Here is a 21,967-nt window from a genome sequence, read left to right as displayed (position 1 = left end):
GGTGACAATATACAGCCTTGACGTACTCCTTTTCCTATTTGGAACCAGTCTGTTGTTCCATGTCCAGTTCTAACCCTTGCTTCCTGACCTGCATACACATTTCTCAAGAGGCAGGTCATGTGGGCTGGTATTCCCATCTCTTTCAGAATTTTCCACAGTTTCTTATGATCCACACAGTCAAAGGCTTTGGCATAGTCAATAAAGCAGAAATAGATGTTTTTCTGGAACTCTCTCGCTTTTTCCATGATCCAGCAGATGTTGGTAATTTGATCTCTGGTTCCTCTGCCTTTTCTAAAACCAGTTTGAACATCTGAAACTTCATGGTTCATGTATTGCTGAAGCCTGGCTTGTAGAATTTTGAGCATTTCTTTACTAGCATGTGAGATGAGTGCAATTGTGTGGTAGTTTGAGCATTCTTTGGCATTGCCTCTCTTGGCAATGGGATTGGATTGAAGATTTTAATGACTCCTTAACTATGTTTTAAAGTGTTGTATGGCTTAAAGTTCAAACTATAAACTATCTCCCTTTAAGCTTTAATATAAAAAGATGGAAATTTGTCTGGCTAGAAAGAAATTGTGCTATAATCAGATGTGAATGTGTTAAGTGAAGGCTTATATTCTGTATTTGGAAATTAAGTTTAGTCGCTAAATTGTGTCCAATTCTTTGAGACCCCATGGACTGCAGCATGCCAGGCTCCACTGTCTTCCACTATCTCCTGGAGTTTGCTGAAATTCATGTCCATTGAGTCAGTAATAGTATCTAACCATCTCATCCTCAGCCGCCCGCTTTTCCATTTGCCTTCAATCTTGCCCAGCATCAGGGTCTTTCCCAATGAGTTGGCTCTTCTCATCAGGTAGCCCAAGTATTGGAGCTTCAGCTTCAACATCAGTCCTTGCAATGAATATTCAGGGTTGATTTTTTTGAATTGACTGGTTTGATATCCTTACAATCCAAGGGACTCTTAAGAGTCTTCCAGCACCGCAATTTGTTGGTACTCAGCCTTCTTTATGGTTCAACTCTCACATCTACAGATGTGATATACATGACTCCTGGAAAAAACCATAGCTTTGACTAGCTGGACTTTTGTCAGCAAAGTGATGTCTCTGCTTTTTAAAAAGCTATCTAGGTTTGTCACTTGTGGCTCAGCTGGTAAAGTATCCGCCTGCAATGCGGGAGACCTGGGTTCGATCCCTATGCTGGGAGGATCCCCTGGAGAAGGGAAAAGCTACCCACTCCAGTATTCTGGCCTGAGGATTCCATGGACTATACAGAGTTGGATGCGACTTTAACTCTCACAGATTTGTCATAGCTTTCCTTTCCTAGGAGCAAGGGTCTTTTAATTTCATGGCTGCAGTTTGCTTCCTTGAAAAAGTGATCTTAAAAAAAAAAGTGTTCTGATCTTACTGCTCCATGCCGAGTGCCTGGCATATGGAGTACTCTTAGTGAATATTTACTGAATGAATGAAGGAATAGGTCTGGTCCAAATATAGAGGTAATGTTGGAAGAGATTTAAACAGAAAAGAATAAACCTACCTGGAATATTTTGTTTTCCTTATAACTTACTGATTTTCTTCCTGATTATAAATAAGTATATTCATATATGCATTCTTACATTTTGCCAGTTTGCCTTCCCTCTAACAATGTGAAAATGCCTGTTTACCTACAGAATCTGGTCCTTAGTATTTTTTCCTTTGAGCACAATCTCAAATTTGGGTGGAGGCATTTACAAATTTTTTTGTATTTGTTGTAAACACTTTATTCCAATACAGCTTTCCTTTTCATTTACTTTTTAAAGAATTTTTGTTGTTGTTGAAATATAGTTGAATTGCAATGTTGTATTAGTTTCAGATATACAACAGAGTGATTCAGTTATTTATATATATGTAACATTTATGACATTTTAATAATACTCAAGAAGAAATTTTTCTTTCAGTTGTTAGATATCCCTCTCATAAGAAATCCTAGAACAGAATAATCATAAGAAATCCTAAAATAGAATAAATCATCTTGGGACATATTTCTTGAAGTTTTATGTTCCTCTTTAAAACCAGACCCTTCAGCAAAAGAAAAAAAAAATTGTTTGCAACCATCCAAAGCATTTTCAAAGAAAATCTCTGTCATCCCTTATCTCTTTGTTATTTTTGTAGCTCAGAAAACAAGTACCTGAGTTTTCACTTCCAAGGCACAAAGGCCTCATTGGATAATATAGATATGTAGAGGGGTAAACTGGTTGATTGGTGTAAGATAATATGATAGGACTTCCCTAGTGGTCCAGTGGTTAGAACTCCACACTCCCAGTGCATGGGGCACAGGATCAATCCCTGATCAGGGAAATAAGACCCTACATGCCTTGTGGTGTGGCCAAAAGATAGAAAAATAAAATATGCAAAATAGAGAGAATATGATAATGTGCACTTAGGATGTTCCAGGGTGGGAGAAATTTTAAGATGTAGCGTAGTTTTATCCTCTTATTAGAAACAAGCTAATGTAGAAACTTGGTGAATACAGCAGTGTCAGAAGTGAAGGAGGGACTGCCATAAATCAGGAAGGATTTAACTTCTAGGTTGTTTTATTTTTTCCTGCACTTCTGTCCAATCTGAAAAATTAAGTCTTTGTATTTTGGAGAAGGAAATTATGAATGCCTGAAAGTGTATTTAAATCAAAAATTTGCTTTAGTTTTTCTTAAAACACCACCTTTAGCAGAGCAAAGAATTTTGATAGCTAAGTATATAAGGATAAAAGAAGTGAATTATGTGCTTGTTAAATTAATCCAACTACCTCTTTTACCATTTTTGCTGTGCAGCGTTACCCAGTATTAATTGTCCTCCTGTTTCCCAGCCCTTTTATCCTACAGCAAGGGGAATTGATGAGAATACGTGCATTGTGTTATGTCTGATCACAGTTTGACTAGCAGAGTCTGGAAGTGGGTTGTGCACGATGAGAGCAGGCAGCCTAATTGCTCTCCCTGCATCAGCAGCATCTATAAAGCATCCTGGGAATTGCTCGCCCTACGTTCAGAGCAGCTGGTCACATGAGCTTGAATTTTCAGTTCAGTTCATTAGTCAGCCATTTTGGTCAACACCCTGCTTACTGCGCACAACCAATCCTATTAGAACTCAGCATCCCGGCTCCTCTGAGCAGATCCTGGAAGTGATTTCTGCAATTCAGGATTTTTTTTTTTAAGCTAAACAGAAAATATTGGTTTATTTTTTGTTCATTTTTTTCTTTTGTATTTTTTTTTCTGTAAAAAGAAGGAGGATTTTTCACTTACTCATACAGAGGCCAGTTTTTTTAAAGCCAACTAAGGTAGCATCGGCCGTGCAGGATTTCAAGCCTCTGCCTCAGCTGAAAAAGAAGGGGGTAGGGAAGGGAAGATAATAGGAGAGAAGCTGGAAGAAGATAAGCATCATCTTATTTTGCTATGTGGTAGGAACTGCCTCTGAGAAAACATAGCATAGAATTATTTATCTTGAACACTTGGTGCTTAAAGCATAGGTATTTTTCCGTCTTTTTTTTTTTTTTTTTAAACCCTCACCTGCCTCTTTTCTTGAGAGCTTTGTTTCAGAGCTTCGGATTTGGGGGTTATTTATTTTTGTTTGGGGTGTGTGTGTGTGTGTGTGTGTTGTGGTCCCAGCTGAGTCATCATGTCTGCTCTGACGCCTCCAACCGACATGCCAACCCCCACCACTGACAAGATCACACAGGCTGCCATGGAGACCATCTACCTTTGCAAATTCCGAGTGTCTATGGATGGAGAATGGCTCTGCCTGCGAGAGCTGGATGACATCTCACTTACACCTGACCCAGAGCCTACCCATGAAGGTATGGTCAGAACCCGTCCTCCAGTATCTCACCAGCATCCTCATTGTTAATCAGGCTGGGAGGGTCAGGGAGAGGCAGGAAGAACCCATACTCTAAACTAGCTAATGGCCCTGAAAACCTTTCATCCTTAAACCTACCACCAGCTCCCCTTCTCTACTTTACTGGGGGAAAAGATTTTTTCCCTGCCCTCTGAGGTATCCTTTCAAAAGATGCTGGTGCTTGCTTAGAGTTCTTTGTCTTGAAGGCTGTAAAGAACATTTGAGATCACTTATCACATCTGACCCTAATCAACCAATGGAAAAGCTGTTAATTCTGATTAGATGCTAACATATTATAGAAATTATAGTTGTTTTTAATAGAGTAAGGTAAAATTGCATGACTAATTAATTATAGGAGCGTACGTGATATAGTTGAAGCACTCACGAAGGGTATCCTATCATCAGGATATAATGTTAAACAGGCTGTGGTATCTAGAAAATACATGGTCAAACATTCTTTCTTTAAGATAATATAGGTTGTAAGGTTAGATGAGAAAGCAGTTTTACGTTCAGTGCTTATTTAATGAATATGGTCTCAAAAAAGCATAGTACCTTAAAAGGTTAAGCATGATTGATAAGGTAATTCCTACCTATGGAACCGATTGGGCATTGCTTTTTATAAGTTGTTTGTGGTAACTGTTGACCCATGTGAAATCTCCACTCTCAGTCCCTTTGAGACCTTTGTAGTCTCTTGACTTGTGACTTTCTTCTAGAACCTTTTCTAAATTCTGAGAGGCTTTTATCTTCTACCCCTAAATTTTGTGAACTTAATACCATAAGGAAGAAAATTAATTTGAATCACATTGTTTTGTACCTTTGTGTACTGGCCTCTTAACTAGTGTTTGTTCTCTACCCTTAAAATAATGAAGAAAGAAATGCTCACATATGAGAATAAATTTTACATAAAATCTGCCCAGTGTTTAGGCATACTGCAGGACAGAGGGCACAAGGTGAATTGCACCTAGCAGTTGGGTTAGAAAAAGTGATTCCTTGCCCTTGACCAAGCATTGCAATCTTATCATGACTCAGATTTCACTCTTTGTTTCTGAAAAGGATTTTATTTTCCCAGTTAGCCGCTTTTAGAGAGGGTTAACATCGAAGCACAAAGCAGTCATTTGGGTGTGTCTTTAAGGGCAATGTTTAAGTAGTTTCTAAGGCCTTTTGCACCCTTTAACAATTGGTTTGTCTGTTGGACAGCTTCCTTTGGCTCTGAGTTTCAGAATGTGCTGCATGGCGGTCAGGAGACATCAGCTGGAGGCACATACAATGCCAGTACTGTTTAGAACAGCCTCTCGAGCTTTAAAAATCTTTAGGGAATAAAAGTACATTTTGAGAATGCTACCAAGAAGTCTTTTCAGCGGATGCCTCAGTCTGCATATTTGGTTTTTAAAATACTTATTTTGAAAGTCACACAGTATCATATATTCCCTTAATTATAAAATGTAGTGTGTCATTGTCTCTAATTTTGAACAAATTTAATCATTTGAATGGGCTTCCCAGGTGGCTCAGTGGTAAAGAATCCACCTGCCAATGCAAGAGACACAGGTTCAATCTTTGGGTCGGGAAGATCCCCTGGAGAAGGAAATGGCAACCCACTCCTGTATCCTTGCCTGGGAAACCCCGTAGACAGAGGCGCCTGGTGGGGTACAGTCTTGTGGGGATCAGAAAGAGTCGGACTCTACTTAGCGGCTGAACAACAGCAACAATCGTTTGCATACCTATTTGTTTTTTGAGCAAGATACCTGTGAGTAAGCAAAAGTGAGCTGCTTGGTTCACGTAAGCATTTGTAGTGGTGCTGTTTGAATTCTCTATGGAGAAATCTGTGATGGAAACATATGAGGGCTGCAACCTAAGCTCAAGTGACACATCCTTGGGTTAGGGGAAACAGACAAATAGAAAGTTTCCAACACCTTAGAATCAGCTGGAGAAGAGGTGGAGGAAAATAGAGAAAGGCTGGCAATGAATTTTGGAATTCTGCCTTCAGCTGGGTAAATGAAGCAACAATTTCAAATTATTAGTCCTAGAAGTAATAAAAGAAAGTCCAGGCCCAAGAAAACATCCATAGGTTTAGTGATCTAGGAAGCCAGGTAAATAAAAGACAGGGATTTTATTCTACTGGCTAACTCTGGATGTCTAAACAGTGACTTCAACCCAAGAAATGTCTGCCTTAATATTAATGCTAGAGACAGTTGTTAAGTTTAATTTAGCTATTAACCTTTAAGTGGTGATTGCTGGACCAGTGATAACAGGAACCCTACTGTGTTGACAAAAAATGGAGCACTCGGTGCCCAGACACAGCGAGTGTTCACAGAACACTTCCCAGTTGATTCGTAGACACAAGGAAGGACATCTGACTGTACAAATTCTGCGTTGGGGCTCCCGACTCCCATGAGAGAAAACGGGCAAAAACGTCATGTATCTTCTTAAGACGATAATCTCATTGTGGCCTCATTGGTAGAAGCTTTGAGGTTTCCAACTTGTGTTTTCTGAAAACAGCTCTTGTCTTCACTCTGCTGGCCACAGTGTAGACCAGACCCAGAGTTTCAGCCCACCTTAATTCTTAAATACATGGGAATAAAAACTCACTTCATTAGTTTAGTACTTATTGGTGGTCAAGGAGATCAGCTATCTCTCATTTCTTTTAGTACACTTTTGTAAAAACCTGGAACAAATGTCCAAATATTTGATTGCAAGAAGAAGGTTCAGGAAAGGCTTCATCCAGGAAGTGACACTTGGACTAGGCTCCACCTTGTGTGATAACTAGAGGATCACAGGCAGATACTGTTGTGGGTGGGGACTGGAAGGGACATTTCAAGCAGCACACAGTGAGATTCTGGGCTGGACTATAGTAAGTTGTTAGGAATGGTAGTCACGATAGTAAGTTAGGAGCATTAAGCAAGATATTTAATGTAAGTTCAGTTCAGTTCAGTCGCTCAGTCATGTCCGACTCTTTGCGACCCCATGAATTGCAGCATGCCAGGCCTTCCTGTCCATCACCAACTCCCGGAGTTTACTCAAACTCACATCCATCGAGTTGGTGATGCCATCCAGCCATCTCATCCTCTGTACCCTATAAATGTTAGTTATTTGTGTAATAGTTATTCATGAAACAATGGTTTGAGCTTCAACAGTTGTAAGCCCCATTGTTAAATCTCTTGCCTTTTTAGTATGTATTTCTAGTTTTGTTTCTGTTTTTGTATTTAACCTTTGGAATAGTCTAAGCTAGACTATTCCAAGCTTAAACTATTCCAAGCTTAAAACTACCACAAGCTTAAACAAGTCTAAGCTTGTTTGCTGGACAGACTAAAGGTGGTTAGTAGCTTAAATTCACATTTCAGCATTGTCCTTTCTTGGGCCTTTGCAAACAGGAAAATAATTGGTTAAAAACAAAAGTCGGTTATTAAGAAATACTTGTTTTCCCATTAACTTTCTTTTAAAGAAGAGGAATCCGACATTGAGAAGTGAATAGATCAGTTTAGTACAGTAAAATAGGCCATTTGGTTACAAAGGTAACTCTTAAGATTTGAATTATTTTTTGACTTAGAAAATACCTTTTTCAAATACAGATAGTAAGAGGCAGACTACAAAGAAATGATACAGCAGCAGACACATTAAGAAGAGAACCTCTGGTCAAGCCTTTGATTTTCAAGTTACAGAGAACTTTGGTTATAGAAAACTGTGTGTGATGACTGACTTCAGACACGCTGTTACTGCATAAGTGTCCAGTTTTCCCCTGGTAGTCACATTTTGCTTTAGTGTGCATTTAGAGTATCTGGCACTTACACAGTAATGTATAAGGAGCTAGCTTGTATGTAACATCTGTGATTGTAGTAACGGTACTGTACTACTTGTAAGGATCCTGTACTACTGTACTACGTGTGTTTGGTCTGTCAGTTGATCAGAAATATTTATTGAGCATCCCTTGATGCAAAATCCAGTTCTAGAGACTAAGAAATAATGGCCTTTGCCCTGAGTGAATTCACAGTCAAGGAAAAAAGATGAAACAACAATGTCAGAGGCTGCTGTAAAACAAGTGTGAACTACTTGGTTGCTAAAGGACAATCATGTTTCATAGGAACTGGACATGGACTTCTAATCCATAGTGACCATACTTCCCAAGGGACAGTATGGGTGTAGATTTCATATCAGGTTTTCCCATATAGTAGGGAATAATCTGCTGATATAATAAGCAAGGAAAATAATCCCTGGAAGATGAAATAGAAAGTGGTTGTTTTTGGTGACTGCTGAAAGTGTCTGGTTCTGAGATAACTCCATTGACATTTCCTAATGTATTTTTACTCATTAATATCATTGCACAAGAGTAAAACCCCATTCTGCCTGGGAACTGCATATGTTTTAATGAAAAAAGTGCATGACCCAGTGGGCATTTTGGCAGGGGAAGCCAAATGGCTGTTGACCAAGAAACTTCATAGCATCAACTTACTACAGTCTAGTGCCAGGCTTCTAAACCTGGGAAGATGATCCAAAAACTGATATATAAAATTTTTTATGTGTACTTTATTTTTCCTGGGGAAGAAAAAACCTTAGGAACCATTAGAACCCCCAAAGAAAATAAATGTTTAGAAAAACATGCATAATTTTAATCATAAGATCAGACCCTCGGCCCTTCATTCAGCACACACTTAAGTGTCCCACCTATAATTTATGCTCCACGCTATGCTAGGTCCTGAGGTATAGCACAGTGCCCAAGCCTGCTCCTCTGTATTTTCTGAGCTTATTGACAAGCAAGAGGTGGGGTAGTTCAACAAGTATTGATAAAATGGCTTCCCAGGTGGCTCAGCGCTAAAAAAATCTGCCTGCCAACACAGGAAATGCGGATTTAATTCCTGGGCTGGGAAGATCCCCTGGATGAGGAAATGGCAACCCACTCCAGTATTCTTGCCAGGAAAATTCCCTGGGCAGAGGAGACGGAACAGCTACAGTCCATAGGGTCACAAAGAGTCGGACATGCCTGAGCATCCATGCATGAGTGCTATGGTATAGAGCCAAACATGTTTTATTAGGAAGGTCCAGGGAAATTTTCCAGTTGAAGTAAGTCATGTTTGAACTAAGACCTAAAGGATGTGCAAGAGTTAATCTGGTTATAAACTGGAGGCAAAGGACATTAGGGGTGGGGAATGGGTAGGAGACAGCATTTGCTGAGATCCGGATACCAGAGCTGAAAGATTTTCAGTCTCTCCAAATTTTCTCTCCAGTAAGTTTTCACTTCTTTGAGAAAAAATACTAATAAAACTACATGCTCTACCAGGGACAAAATGTTAGGGTTAGTGAAGAAATAGTATATTCCTTCTTTTCTGATTGTGTATAATGTTATTTTTTAACAGTAAAATCTGAAGTGTTTTAATAGTGAATAAGTTCATTAGTGTGTGTGTTTATTTCCATACTTTAATAAAATAAGTATATATTAAATCATCATATAATATGTGAATTTTAATAGCCCTCTTGAATAAGACTTAAATAAGAATTTCTCCCAATTAACAGAAAAATAAAATAATCATTACTCCTAATATTGAATACCAGTAACATGCAAGTTTGTGAGAAGGCTTTCTATTTTCACATATTTATGTGTGAACCTTCCCTTATATTTTTTATGATGAACATGTATTTTCTACTAAGAAAATTATAAACCATGTGAAGCTCAAAGATTCTTAAATGAAACCGCTGTAACTGAAGTTGATGAAAAATCAAGGCTTCAGTTATTTTCATAAGTAAACATATGTTAATGATATCCAAAGCATCACTTGGCTATATATAAATTATCTTTTCTGCATTTGTGTGTGTGTATATGAAATTATATAAACTGGATTTAAGGCATCCAGCTATCATAGTTTTCTATTATGATTAAACAAATAGTACCATATGTGTTAGGGCATAAAAGAGAGACAGGTGCTCTTTTCCACCACAAAGACTTACTTTTGTCTTCCCTTTTCATTTCCACAACTACCAGGATCTAACTGTGTCACATTCAGATTCCCACACCTATTTTCAGCTTTTCTCCAAGCCATTTCTCTTCCTATTATACTGATTCATTCTTTATAGAATTGCCAAGTAAGTCTTCATGAAAATAAACTTTTCATTCTTGTACAAGAGTCTGTTTCAGACAGTCTTTATATTGAATGTAGAATATTCTTGAAAAAGTGATGGCGACAGTGGTGTAGGAAGAGATGCTGTCTTTTATTGAGCAGCTACTTTGTGCCAGGAACTGTTTCCTCTAAGTAATATATATATGTATTACCTCATTTAATATGTACAAAAACCCACTGAGCCTAGGTACTGTCATCCCCATTTTACAGATTGACAGAGATGTAGTAAGTGGTGGAACTAGGAGTCATTCAGGCAGCCTGGATCCAACCTACATGCAACTTTCCTATACCAGAATTCAGTGAGTGTAAGTTCAGCAATAGACCCACACATAGTAAGGGACGTCTTCTTCCCAGTCTCTGGTGACATATTTCTATCCGTTTTATATACAGTGGAACATGGGATTGGCCAGCTTATGTCCAGGGAACACCCAAATGTGGCCAGAAGCATGCCATTTGGGGCATACTTGGCAATTGCCATCAGTTAAATTGGATACCTTAGCATTTTATCCCCTTGTTTTGTTTTGTTTTTTCCTCTTTCCATTTTTATAAAGTCTGTGAAAATATTTATATGATTGTACAGATGCTGTCAAACAATAAAAATAATGCACTGCTGAGACTGACCTGGTGGGCAGGTGGCTCCTTTATGTGCCAAATTTTAAGTGTTTCTCAAATGAAGGTGCAAGGTGTCATGGAAAGCTATTTATGGTAGCAGTAATGTTCGTGATTATGGATTGTCAGAAACAATAACTATGTTGAATTCTTATTCTTTAGTCAACTATTCCTGTGCCCTTCTTTTGGATAATTTTACTTATCAAAAGGTTTTTTCAAACTCCTTTTCAATACTTGCGTATTTCAACCAGGCTGTGATTCTGTACTTCACTGAAAAAATGGTTATTCTTGTTGTTAATACTATTTCTGCTTTAAATTCTTCTTACTGACATTAAATTAGAAACCAGAAAGGACCTCTGACTCCCTTCATCCATGAACCTTCTTTAACAAGTCCAGTATCCTTCATCTCCTGAATCGTTGGGTTCTGTCTCCATCACTTGATTGAATACACTTGAAATCATTCTCTGATGATTTATTTTAGCCTATGTGATTCATACTTTTATAAAATTATACAGAAAGTTCTTTAGGGCAAAACTTTTCTTTTGTACCCTTAAGAAGGCCTCCTATTACTGTATATACTATTTATGGTAGCTATCTAATACACTTTAGGTGAACTCAATGCCCATATGGGACTAGTGGTAGAATCCACCTGCCAATGCAGGAGACCTAACGGACTCGGGGTCCATCCTTGGATGGGGAAGATCCCCTGGAGGAGGAAATGGCAACGCACTCTAAAATTTTCAGAGAATCCCAGGGACAGAGGAGCCTGGCAGGCTACAATCCATGGGGTTGCCAAGAGTCAGACATGACTGAGCATCTGAGCACACACACAGAAATGCCCCATAATCCCCAGAAAATGATCACTTTTAAAAGAGAAGACTGTTGTAGTACCTTACCTTCCATTATACACAACTATGGTTTCTGGATATTTAAAATTTTTTTTGAAAACACTTAGCTCATAATTCACACTCATTGTATTTTATTTTGAAAATAGAAGTTTAGTATAACAAATAATTTTTTGTTGAACATATCTGTGAATACTATTCAGTGCTGATGAAAATATAGGAAAATTCAGGTAGAATATTTATTGGCACAGCTTTTTTGAAAATCGCTTTATCAGTGTGAATCAGGTGCCTCAAAAATTAAGTTCCAATGGTTATACCAGACATTTATTGCAATGAAATAATCAGATATGGGCAAAATATACAACTATGTATAATCATCACAGTATTATGATTTATAGTAGCAAAACTTTAAGTATAACTTAAATAACCTAACAGGAAAATTATTGAATAAATTGTAGAGCATCAGTACCACAAACATTGATAATGATGTTGTGGAAGAATATTTAGTGGTCTAGGGTATTGTTTAAAGTATAGTAAGGTTTTAAAAGCTGTCTCCCAAGCCACATATACAGTGTGATCACAAATTGATTTAAATATAGATACATGTACACCCAAGTGAAAGGAAATGTACCAAAAATGTAAAAAGTGGTCTTCTCTGGAGAGTGGAACAACAGAGGATTTTTATATTCTTCATACTTCTTTATGTCTTCCAAATATTCTTGTTATTGTTCAGTCGCTTAGTTGTGTCTGACTCATTGTGACCCCATGGACTGCCGCACTTCAGGCTTCCCTGTCCTTCGCTATCTCCCAGAGCTTGCTCAAACTCATGTCCATTGAGTCAATGATGCTATTGAGTCAATGATGCAACCATCTCATCCTGTTGCCCCCTAATATCCTATAAGAGGATATATTACTATAATCAGGATACTGTGTTGTTTTCTCTTTAAAGAAAAAAGCTTTATGAAAGCTCTAATGTATGGATGTACTCATCCATCTGTCTACCTCAGAGTTAAGTATCTTCCGTGACAGACTTTCCCACATCCACGAACAGGAACCACAGCTCTAAAAGCAGGACTACTGCTTTAGATCCAACGTCCAGTATAATTTTTTAATATTTCTAGTTAGACATTTTGAGTTTTTCCAGGTAACAGGCCAAAAAAATTACTTTTTGGCATACTTTGTTTTCAAAGCTAACTATACGCTGCATACAGTGCACGTGTGGCCCACAGTGTCTAGACTTGGGTGCATTCAGTACAGCATTTAATTTACGCCTATCCTATGCTCAGAAAATAAAACCTGAGTGGGTCAGTTCAGTTCAGTTGCTCAGTTGTGTCCGACTGTTTGTGACCCCATGGACTGCAGCATGCCAGGCTTCCCTGCTGCTGCTGCTGCTAAGTGGCTTCAGTTGTGTCTAACTCTGTGCGACTCCATGGACGGCAGCCCACCAGGCTCCCCCAACCCTGGGATTCTCCAGGCAAGAACACTGGAGTGGGTTGCCATTTCCTTTTCCAATGCACAAAAGTGAAAAGTGAAAGTGAAGCTGCTCAGTCGTGTCCATTCTTAGTGACCCCATGGACTGCAGCCTACCAGGCTCCTCCGTCCATGGGATTTTCCAGGCAAGAATACTGGAGTGGGTGCCAGGCTTCCCTATCCATCACCAACTCCCAGAACTTAGTCAAACTCATTTCCATTGAGTTGATGATGCCATCCAACCATCTCATCCTCTGTCATCCCCTTTTTCTCCCCCCTTCAATTTTTCCCAGCATCAGGGTCTTTTCCAATGAGCCAGTTCTTCGCATCAGGTGGCCAAAGTATTGGAGTTTCAGCTTCAGCATCAGTCCCTCCAAAGAATATTCAGGACTTCCTTTAGAATTGACTGGCTTGATCTCCTTGCAGTCCAAGGGACTCTAAAGAGTCTTCTCCAATGCTACAGTTCAAAAGCATCAATTCTTCAGTGCTCAGCTTTCTTTGTAGTCCCAGCTCTCACATCCATACATGACTACTGGAAAAACCATAGCTTTAACTAGACAGACCTTTGTTGGCAAAGTAATGTCTCTGCTTTTTAATACGCTGTCTAGGTTGGTCATAGCTTTTCTTCCAAGGAGCAAGGAGCGTCTTTTAATTTCAGGGCTGCAGTGAGTACGATTGTCTATTTTATAGAATCATGTTACTGTTCTTTCCTTTGGCACGCCTCCTTTTGTAATCTGCTCTCAGTGAGAGTACTGGAACATTTGTTGCTACCAACTGGTTAGCCTCAAGTTTACATGGTCAGGTTCTCTGAGTTGTGATTACGCGTGTACAGGGCAGTCTTTGTGAAATTCTCACAGTGAATAGATTATAGATTCTATTGCCATCTCAGAAGCCTGCCAGGCAAAGTTTTCTGGACAAGGTTCATTCCTTGTTGCTCTGATCTGGAAATAGCCTGGCTTGTCTCCCTTGTACGGTAAGTTTTACCCACTTGCCTCTGGGATTTTATAGAATCCTGAATCGGGAAGAAATATCAGCAGGGTTCTCTTTGCACCCCAATCCACAAATGAAGCACTAGAACAGCTCCGTGCTGCCTCTAAGCTGCTCTCCCTAAAATTAGCTTTCTTCAGGTCTACTTTCAGTTTCTTCCCAGCTCCTTGTTACTCCTGTCACTGGCATCTGCTTTAGTGCACGGTCATTAATCACGGTGCATTTCTACTGTCTTTGCTCTATGTTGGTGAGCTTCTTCTGGACCTTTTTTGGATGGAGCTTTTAATGTGTGCCTTTCTTTGTAGTTCACATCATTAATAACTCTTCTGTGGCTCATCAGCTTCCAGTGCCAGAACGTCCTGTGTCTTAAGGTGATCACAGACGTTGTGTATCATTTTCCAGAGGTAAATGCTATACCAGATTACGTAACTAGTACTCAGTGATGGAGCTCAGGAATTCAAGTTTTTGGATTCCCAGGCCTGGGCACCTGTGAGACCTGACTGGGAAGAGAGCATGGCTGTCATTTGAGGGAACCCACAGTATTCTCTGCTCTTTATTTGTTTAGTCGCTCAGTAGTATCTGACTCTTTTGCGACCCCTTGGATTGTAGCCCGCCAGGCTCCCCTGTCCATGGGATTTCCCAGGCAAGAATACTAGAGTGGGTTGCCATTTCCTTCTCCAGGGGATCTTGCCAACCCTGGGATTGAACCCTCATCTCCTTGGCAGGAGATTCTTTACAACTGAGCCACCAGGGAAGCCCCCTCTTCACTCTGGTTCTGTATTATTTGGGGTTTTTTGGTTGTGCCCCTTTTGGGGAAGGTAGAGAGTATAATGGGGCACGATTTTCCATTGTGATTGTTCCAGCTCCCACCAGTCCCTTGGATTGCTATGAAGTGCTCTTGAGTACAGGGAAGTAAATATTAAATTATTTCCCTTGCAGTTTTTCCTATTTGAGCTTTGTCAGAGAACAAATAGAAGAATTTGATGAGCTTAGAAATACTTGTGTAGAGGGACAGTGAAACAGACTTATTGTGAAATAGCCTTTAAGTAAATATTTTCCCCCATAATTAAAATTAAATCAGTGTATTAAAATTAATGGGGTTCTTCTAGAAAATACATTTAGTATTACTATGTAATATTTTAGTGAAAACAACTTGATTTTTCTAGTTAAAAAATAATATGTTCACATTTAAAAGGTCACAAAATACAGAAAAGTAAAAAATATAAAACAGAATTCATCTACAATTCTAGTACCTATCAATAACCACTAGTAGGATTTAGTAACCAGATTCTCTTTTTCAGTATATACACATGGAGTTCATTTACAAACTCACACAATCTTATAAGTTGTGTGTATACCTGAGTTGTGTGACCTGCCTACAACTATATCAGTAGATGCAAATCTGTACCACCTCCTTTAATGCCTTAGTTGTTTGGATGTGCCATAAATTCTTTATTCCCTTATTACAAGCATTTAGGTTATTTTAGGTAAATTAGGCTACCACAAACATTCTTGGTATATCATTGTGTTTCTGACTTGAACAATTTTCATTTTTAGAAGTGGAATTTCTGGCTCAAATAGTAATGTATTTTAATTTCTTATACACATTTCCAAGCTGCCATAAACATTACAAAACTTTAATGCCATGGTATCATGAATGTTCCCATTGGCTACCTCCTTGCAACTCATTTTTGTCTGTGACTGCTGTAGTTGGTTGTGGTTTCTCACACTGATTAAAATCTCAACTCTCCAAGGAAACAGTGTGGTTTTTTAGGATAGTTGATTCAGTAGCTGTAAACTACATAACATTTTATCTGTTTTTCTGTTTTCTTTAAGCTAGTGACAATTTTCTATGCAGAAGAGGATGAGTTTTACTTCTGATTGTACACTGAGAAATTCCGTGCTTCTCTAAGATTGCTAGCATTTACTTTCTGGGGTTAAAAAGGCTGCTGGGGCTTCTTTTTTCTTTCTTCTAGAGGTGTAAAAGTTAGGATATTTCTGATATGTACTCTGTCTTATCTGAGAATGTCACCATGTCCTGTTCTATGGACAGCAGCTACCCAGTTGAGGTCCACAAAAACTCTTCATTTCTGACACTTCTTATCACCAAATGTGTGGGATTTTTTCCAATAGCAGCAATTCTTTAACAAGGGCAGGGTGTCCCACAGTTTAACTCATTTCTAAGTCCGTTCCCCTGGAGATAGCATCAGATCCCACAGGTCAAGGGCTCAGATCCTCAAGCCTACTCCCTGACCCCCACCACACACAGACTTTGGCTGCAAGTGACAGGTCCCCAGGTTACCCACCATTTCTAGCTGACTGGGCTACAAATCGGAGGTTCCCATGACCTTCTCTCTCTTGAATTCAGTTATTTGCTAAACAGCTCATACAACTCAGGGAAACCTTTACTTATGTTGCCAGTTTATGAAAGGATGTGTTGGAGGATACAAACGTACAGCCAGATGAAGAGACACGTAGAGTGAGGTCTGGAAGGCCCAGAGCACAGAAGCTTCTGTCCCTTTCTAGTTGATGTACGTCACCCTCCTGGTTCATGAATGTGTTCACCAACCTGAAAGTTTTCGAACCCCATACTATTGGGATTTTAAGGAGGCTTCCTCATATGGATAAGACCCATTATTAACTCCATTTTCAGCCCCTCTTGTCTCTCCAGAGAAGTGGGAGTGGGGTGCTGATAATTCCAAACTATTAATTATGGGAACCAACTCCCATTTGAGAGACCCCCAGAGTAATCTCATTAGAACAAAAGATGTTTCTAGTGTTCTTATCACTTAGGAGTTTATAAGATTTCAGGAGCCTGTGTCAGGAACTGGAAATTAAAACTAAATATTTGGTTCCAGGATATTTATTATTATAAATCACAGTATCACAATAACTTAATTTTACTTTTTCCAGGATTGTTTGTATTTCCCTGCTAATAGTTTTTTTTGTTTTTTTTTTTTAACTATACTTTGGGAATAAAATAGACCTTGGCCTAACTTACTGGTTAATTCTAACATGACCTCTTAGCTTTTTTTTTTGTTAGCTTGATAAGTTAGCTTGATAGCTCCTTTGCTAATATTTATTATTATGTTACCAACCCAATTACTGTTAGTTTAACAGAGCCTCAATTGCTAAATTTGTCCTTGGTTTACTTAACATTGACTTATGTTATTTCTCTATGTTTAATAATTAGTTTATTTATTTTTTTTCAATCCAGTCTTCTCTATCTCCTTTAAATAAGTGTGGCAAATACTTAGAGGACTCCAGTCTGTAGCCAAATCAAAATACAGGGTATGCGTTGGTTTCTTGTAAATGTAAAGTTGATATTTATTACCTATGATACACTAAGTACAGGTACTCTTAAGTAACAATTATGTTCACAACAGTACTTCAAAGAGTTATTTGTGATCAGTGATTGGGTTTCAGGAAGGATTTCCCCTCAAGAAACTGTAATAAACTTTCAAAAAGTAACACTCTAAATCAAAGACACCATGGAAGCACCTTAAATGTCCATCAACAGATAATGGATAAAGGAGATGTTGTGTGTGTGTATATATATATGTCTGTGTGTATATATACATACACACACAATGGATATTACTCACCCATAAAAAGGAACGATATTGGGTCATTTGTAGAGACCTGGATGGACTTAAGAGTGTGTCACACAGAGTGAAGTAAGTCAGAAAGAGAAAAACATATATTGACTCATATATATGAGTGGAATCCTTTTGTATAGCACAGGGAGCTCAGTGCTCTGTGGTGACCTGAATTGAGTGGGGTGGAGGGAGACCCAAGAGGGAGGGGGTAGATGTATGCATATAGCTGATTCACTTCATCGTATAGCAGAAACTAACACAACATTGTAAAGCAGTTATACCCTCAATAAAATAAAAAGAAAAAAGAAAACACACCTAGCCTCAAGGAGACAGTGTAACTTGTCTCTAAACTAGGCTGTAACTCAGTTGTCTATACTACAGACTCCATAGTAATAATACTGAAGAGAGAATATGTCAAGAAGAGAGATCTCACAAGCATGGGTACATAAACAGTGGAGAGGCACTTTGTGGCTATTCCAGCGCTTCTCAGGAGGGAGGGAGCTACAGCCCTACTCCGCCTGCTCCATCGTTGAGAGAGAAAAGGAGTAGCCAACATCAAAGCCAGGGCCTCTTTCCCCAGACACACTGCATCATCATTGAGTTACCATGTACCATAAGAGCAACTGTCTTACAGTATGACTAAATTAAATATTTAATTCAAGTGAATTAGTCTGCTCGTTTAGCCAGGAAATAAGCTATGCTTCCTTGAAAATTCAGGGCCTTTGTACAGTTGCAGCCTGTCTCTTGTCTCTTGACTTAAAGTATGTCTTCATTCAAATGGATCTTAAAAATAAGGTGATAGAGTCTGTTAGGAGCAGCATTTTTAGCCAATTAATCCAAGTGTTTCAAGTGGAGTGGTGGTCCTGATGTTGCGTTGGTCTCATGGCAGCAACCCTGTGACAATCCATACCCCTTTCCTTGTGAGTCAGTGTTCTGAGTGAGAACTGAGTAGCTAGCGTAACTTTGGAAGCAGCCGTTTACCACTCGACATTTAGAGTGCACGTCTGGCACGATTCTGATCTCCACAGCTCTGAACTATGCTTTATCGAGAGCAAAATTTAATCCAGACCTTATCTTCTGTATCAACCAGTGAGGCTCTATATTACTCTTCTTTGCAATCTGTGAATATGTATTATGACAAAAATTCAAGGTAATATAGCTTTTTAGATCAGGTGAAACATACTCGAGGCAACAAACTGCTACTCCTCAAAAAAGGAAATGTTCTGGGAAAGAGACAGGAGTTGGCTCTGCTGCCTCCCACCTCTTTGATTCATATATTAGATGCTTTTGTTGTTGTTGTTTTAACAAGTTGAACGTATTCCAGAGGGCACAATTTTTTAAAGAAATCTTTTATAAATTCTTCTTTGGGGGTTATAAAAGAATATTGTGGTATGCATTCTTTATTACAGTACAATTCTGAGCATGCCAAGGTAAAGTGGGGAACAACTTTAAAAAGAGAACACATACCTGTTACCTTCCAGGGAGCAGGGGTGTCTCTTTTAAACTGATTCTATCACTCTGGCACTCATGATTTTAAGTGTTGTTTTAGAAACAAAACAGAGTAAGTCTGGATGGAGCAGAAAAGTGCTCTAGATGAGACATGCCAAGGGAAAGTCAGAGAGACCCCTTGTACCCACCACCCATTTCTACCTAGAAATTCACTTTCCTGAGCTCTTCTTTGCATAGATCTTGGAGGTTCTTTATATTCTGCTTAATAAGATAGACTTTTATTAGGTGACAAATGTAGTTTTTGGTTAAAGAAATGCAGGCTAAAATAAGAATAGTCCAAGTCTATATAGAAAAATATCATGATTATTAGAAAAATAGGTTCTTACAAATTTATAAGCCTACACAATATAAATCTGTGGCACATTATATTTTCAGAGGATTATACTTGAAAATCATATATGCAAAGATGTCTGTATATGATGTATTTTAACACAAATTCATTGTAAAATAATAGAATTGTGCTTTTTCTGTATGAGACACTTTCTGAGTATTCAACACGTACAGATCCACAATCATAAAATCCAGTAAAAGCTCTGAAAGCGTTTTTCATAAGTTTGCCTGAACTTATTTGGTGCTGAAATATGACCTAAATTTACTTGAGTAGTCTTGATTGATTCTGTTTAATTTGAATATCCATTCATTTCCTGCAGAAATACTAATGTGCTTGCTTGTGACACTGCCCCAGGCCGTGCTACTTCTGCGTGTTTGTTGGCCTCAGTATTGCCATTTCACCTTTCTAAAAAAATAAAATTCTGAATTTCAAAGTTCATTTGGCCAGAAAATAACCAGATAAAAGATTTTGGACTGATGTTTATTCTTTTACTCATTGCAACAGTTCTGAAGATAGATACTGTTCTTGTCTGTGTTTTATAGATGAGGAGACTCAGGAAAAAGAGATGAAGTCTCTGGACCAAGGTCATAACAGGCAGTGAGGGGTGGAGCTGGGATGTGAGCCCGGGCAAAGTCATTAATGGAAATACAATACAAATGTAATAGAATAGAGATACTTGCTTGCTTTTTATATTAGCTATCTTTGGGTCTGACCTAACAATAATATTTTTATATGTAGTTTTCGTTCCATTTTAATCACATGTCACCTTACTAGATCCCCATCTGCTTCCCTGTTTTCTGAATTTAAATTTAAATTTTATATATTTTTGGTTTTTTTGGTACATTTTTACAGGATAACTGACCATATATTTGACACTGGAATGTACCCTTACACGCCGCTTGAAAATCACTATGCCACATGAGAACCAAAGTTAACCAGTTTAATTACAGTGATAATTTAATAAACTTGTGAGAAAAGGACAAATGATAAATTCTTTTTCTAGATGGTTGTTTCAAGTTATTGCTTCAGATCCAACGCTGACTTCCATGATAAATTTTTTAAGAAAGAGGGCTTATCATGGGCAAAATATTCTTTGCTCACTTTCTTATTTTTGCTATGCTTTATCCTCTGAGAACTTACATTTATTTGCTAAGTATTTATACATATAAAATTCACATGATTTTGTGAGTTTAAGTATGAATGTTGCAGTTGTGTGTAATGGTTTCAGTTTCTGAAGGATGAAGCTAATCCATTTTTTTTTTAATTTCTGTGGGTTCTCAAATTTTATAGAACAGATAATGATCTTACAGCTTAAGACACTGTTAGAAGAAACTATAATGAAGTATCGTTTATATTTGAAATCTTGACATTCTTGTCCTTTTGCCTCACATGGAATATTCTGTATACAAGAGTATTGAATTTATAGTGGGGAAGGAAATCCAAAAAAGAGGCTGTGTATACAGATAGCTGATGCACTCTGCTGTACAGTTGAAACTAACACAACATTGTAAAGCAACTATGTGCTAATCAAATTTAATTTTAAAAAACGTTGAATTTATAGTAAGAGGAAAGAGTACTATACATTAAATTGAGTCAACGTCTTATCTTTATTGAATTATAAGTGATTTATTTTTAACAGCAATTTTTCCTTTATTTTTGTTTTGAGGAAAGAGAACCATTGGGGTGGAGGGCTTGGGACAAGTATTTAGATTGTTCTTTATTTTTGCTGTCTAAGCCACCATTTATTTTAAGAAAAGTCACTAGATTTCCATCATAATATTTGGCCTGAGTCTAAAAAACACTCCACATGTGTTTTAGCTTCACGGAAGGTCAAAATAAATATTAAAGAATGCAAATCTTGATTTTCGGTGGGAAAAAAAATCGGTTACTTTTTATGGGATGTACATCTTTCTCTCCTCTGATGAGAAGCTTTGAAATTGTTAATCTTAGCTTTGAGACATGTTTAACAGTCATAGTTGATATATCTGCTTGGTTAGTGTCGCATGGCTCCTTGGGTACGTCCCCAGCACTTTTCACTGCTAATCTCCTGGTTACGCCCAAAGAGTTCTAGGAATCCCCCTTTCAGTTACCCCTTTTGATACCTTGTTTTTGATAACACTTTTCTTTCTTGGCTTGCATGACATTTTATCTTTCTTTTCCTTTCTTTTTGCCGTTTGCAAAGACTCTTGGGAGGATTTGACAGATTTGGTGGAGCAAATGCGCGATGATACAGAAGGTGCGTGCCACACCAGCATCTTTCAGCCTTTTTTTTTTTTCTTTCTTTCTTTTTCTTTCTTTTAATTTTCTAACCACCTTTTGATCATTTTCCATAAGAGGAAGTGTCTACTTTAGGTTTTATTTCCCATTGACAATAGCTGGAGCAGTAAGCTTGTTTGCCAGATTGTCCATGCAGGTGCTTCATACAGGAGTAGGGTTTTCAGAGTCTTGCATTTAAAATCTTTATGGTTCCAAGTAAAGTGGCATTAATATATGTTTATGCTGTTCCTTCAGGATATTTGTTAAATGACATGTTCAAAGGGGACTTTATTTCAAGATTGTATCAATTTTTTCTGTCTGTCTTTTCATTTGTTTCTTAGGAAAATGTAAATGTTTTTATATCATTCGTTTAAAAATGTATATATACGTGTGTGTG

The 21,967-nt window shown here is 38.2% G+C and overlaps 1 protein-coding gene across 11 annotated transcripts in view; it reads left to right on the top strand.

The window, feature by feature from the left end:
• The window catches only part of RUFY3 (RUN and FYVE domain containing 3), a 97,487-nt gene that overhangs the window by 17,537 nt on the left and 57,983 nt on the right, over positions 1-21,967 (top strand). For 6 of the 11 annotated variants that reach the window (XM_010839098.1, XM_010839094.1, XM_010839095.1 and 3 more), the window contains exons 1-2: positions 2,318-3,822; positions 21,497-21,550. The exons of 2 other annotated variants lie outside the window; for them this stretch is intronic. In XM_010839098.1, coding sequence (XP_010837400.1) covers positions 3,645-3,822; positions 21,497-21,550 — 232 coding nt within the window. In that variant the 5' untranslated portion in view covers positions 2,318-3,644. Of the gene's footprint in view, positions 1-2,317; positions 3,823-21,496; positions 21,551-21,967 lie in introns of those variants that run through there. 3 more of the 11 variants (XM_010839096.1, XM_010839097.1, XM_010839104.1) reach the window with 1 other exon arrangement.

The sequence above is a fragment of the Bison bison genome, unplaced genomic scaffold (genome assembly GCF_000754665.1).
Source record: "Bison bison bison isolate TAMUID 2011002044 unplaced genomic scaffold, Bison_UMD1.0 scf7180017864110, whole genome shotgun sequence".
Taxonomy (NCBI): domain Eukaryota; kingdom Metazoa; phylum Chordata; class Mammalia; order Artiodactyla; family Bovidae; genus Bison; species Bison bison.
The sequence above is the reverse complement of the archived record's forward strand: the minus strand, read 5'-3'. Positions and strand labels throughout refer to the sequence as shown.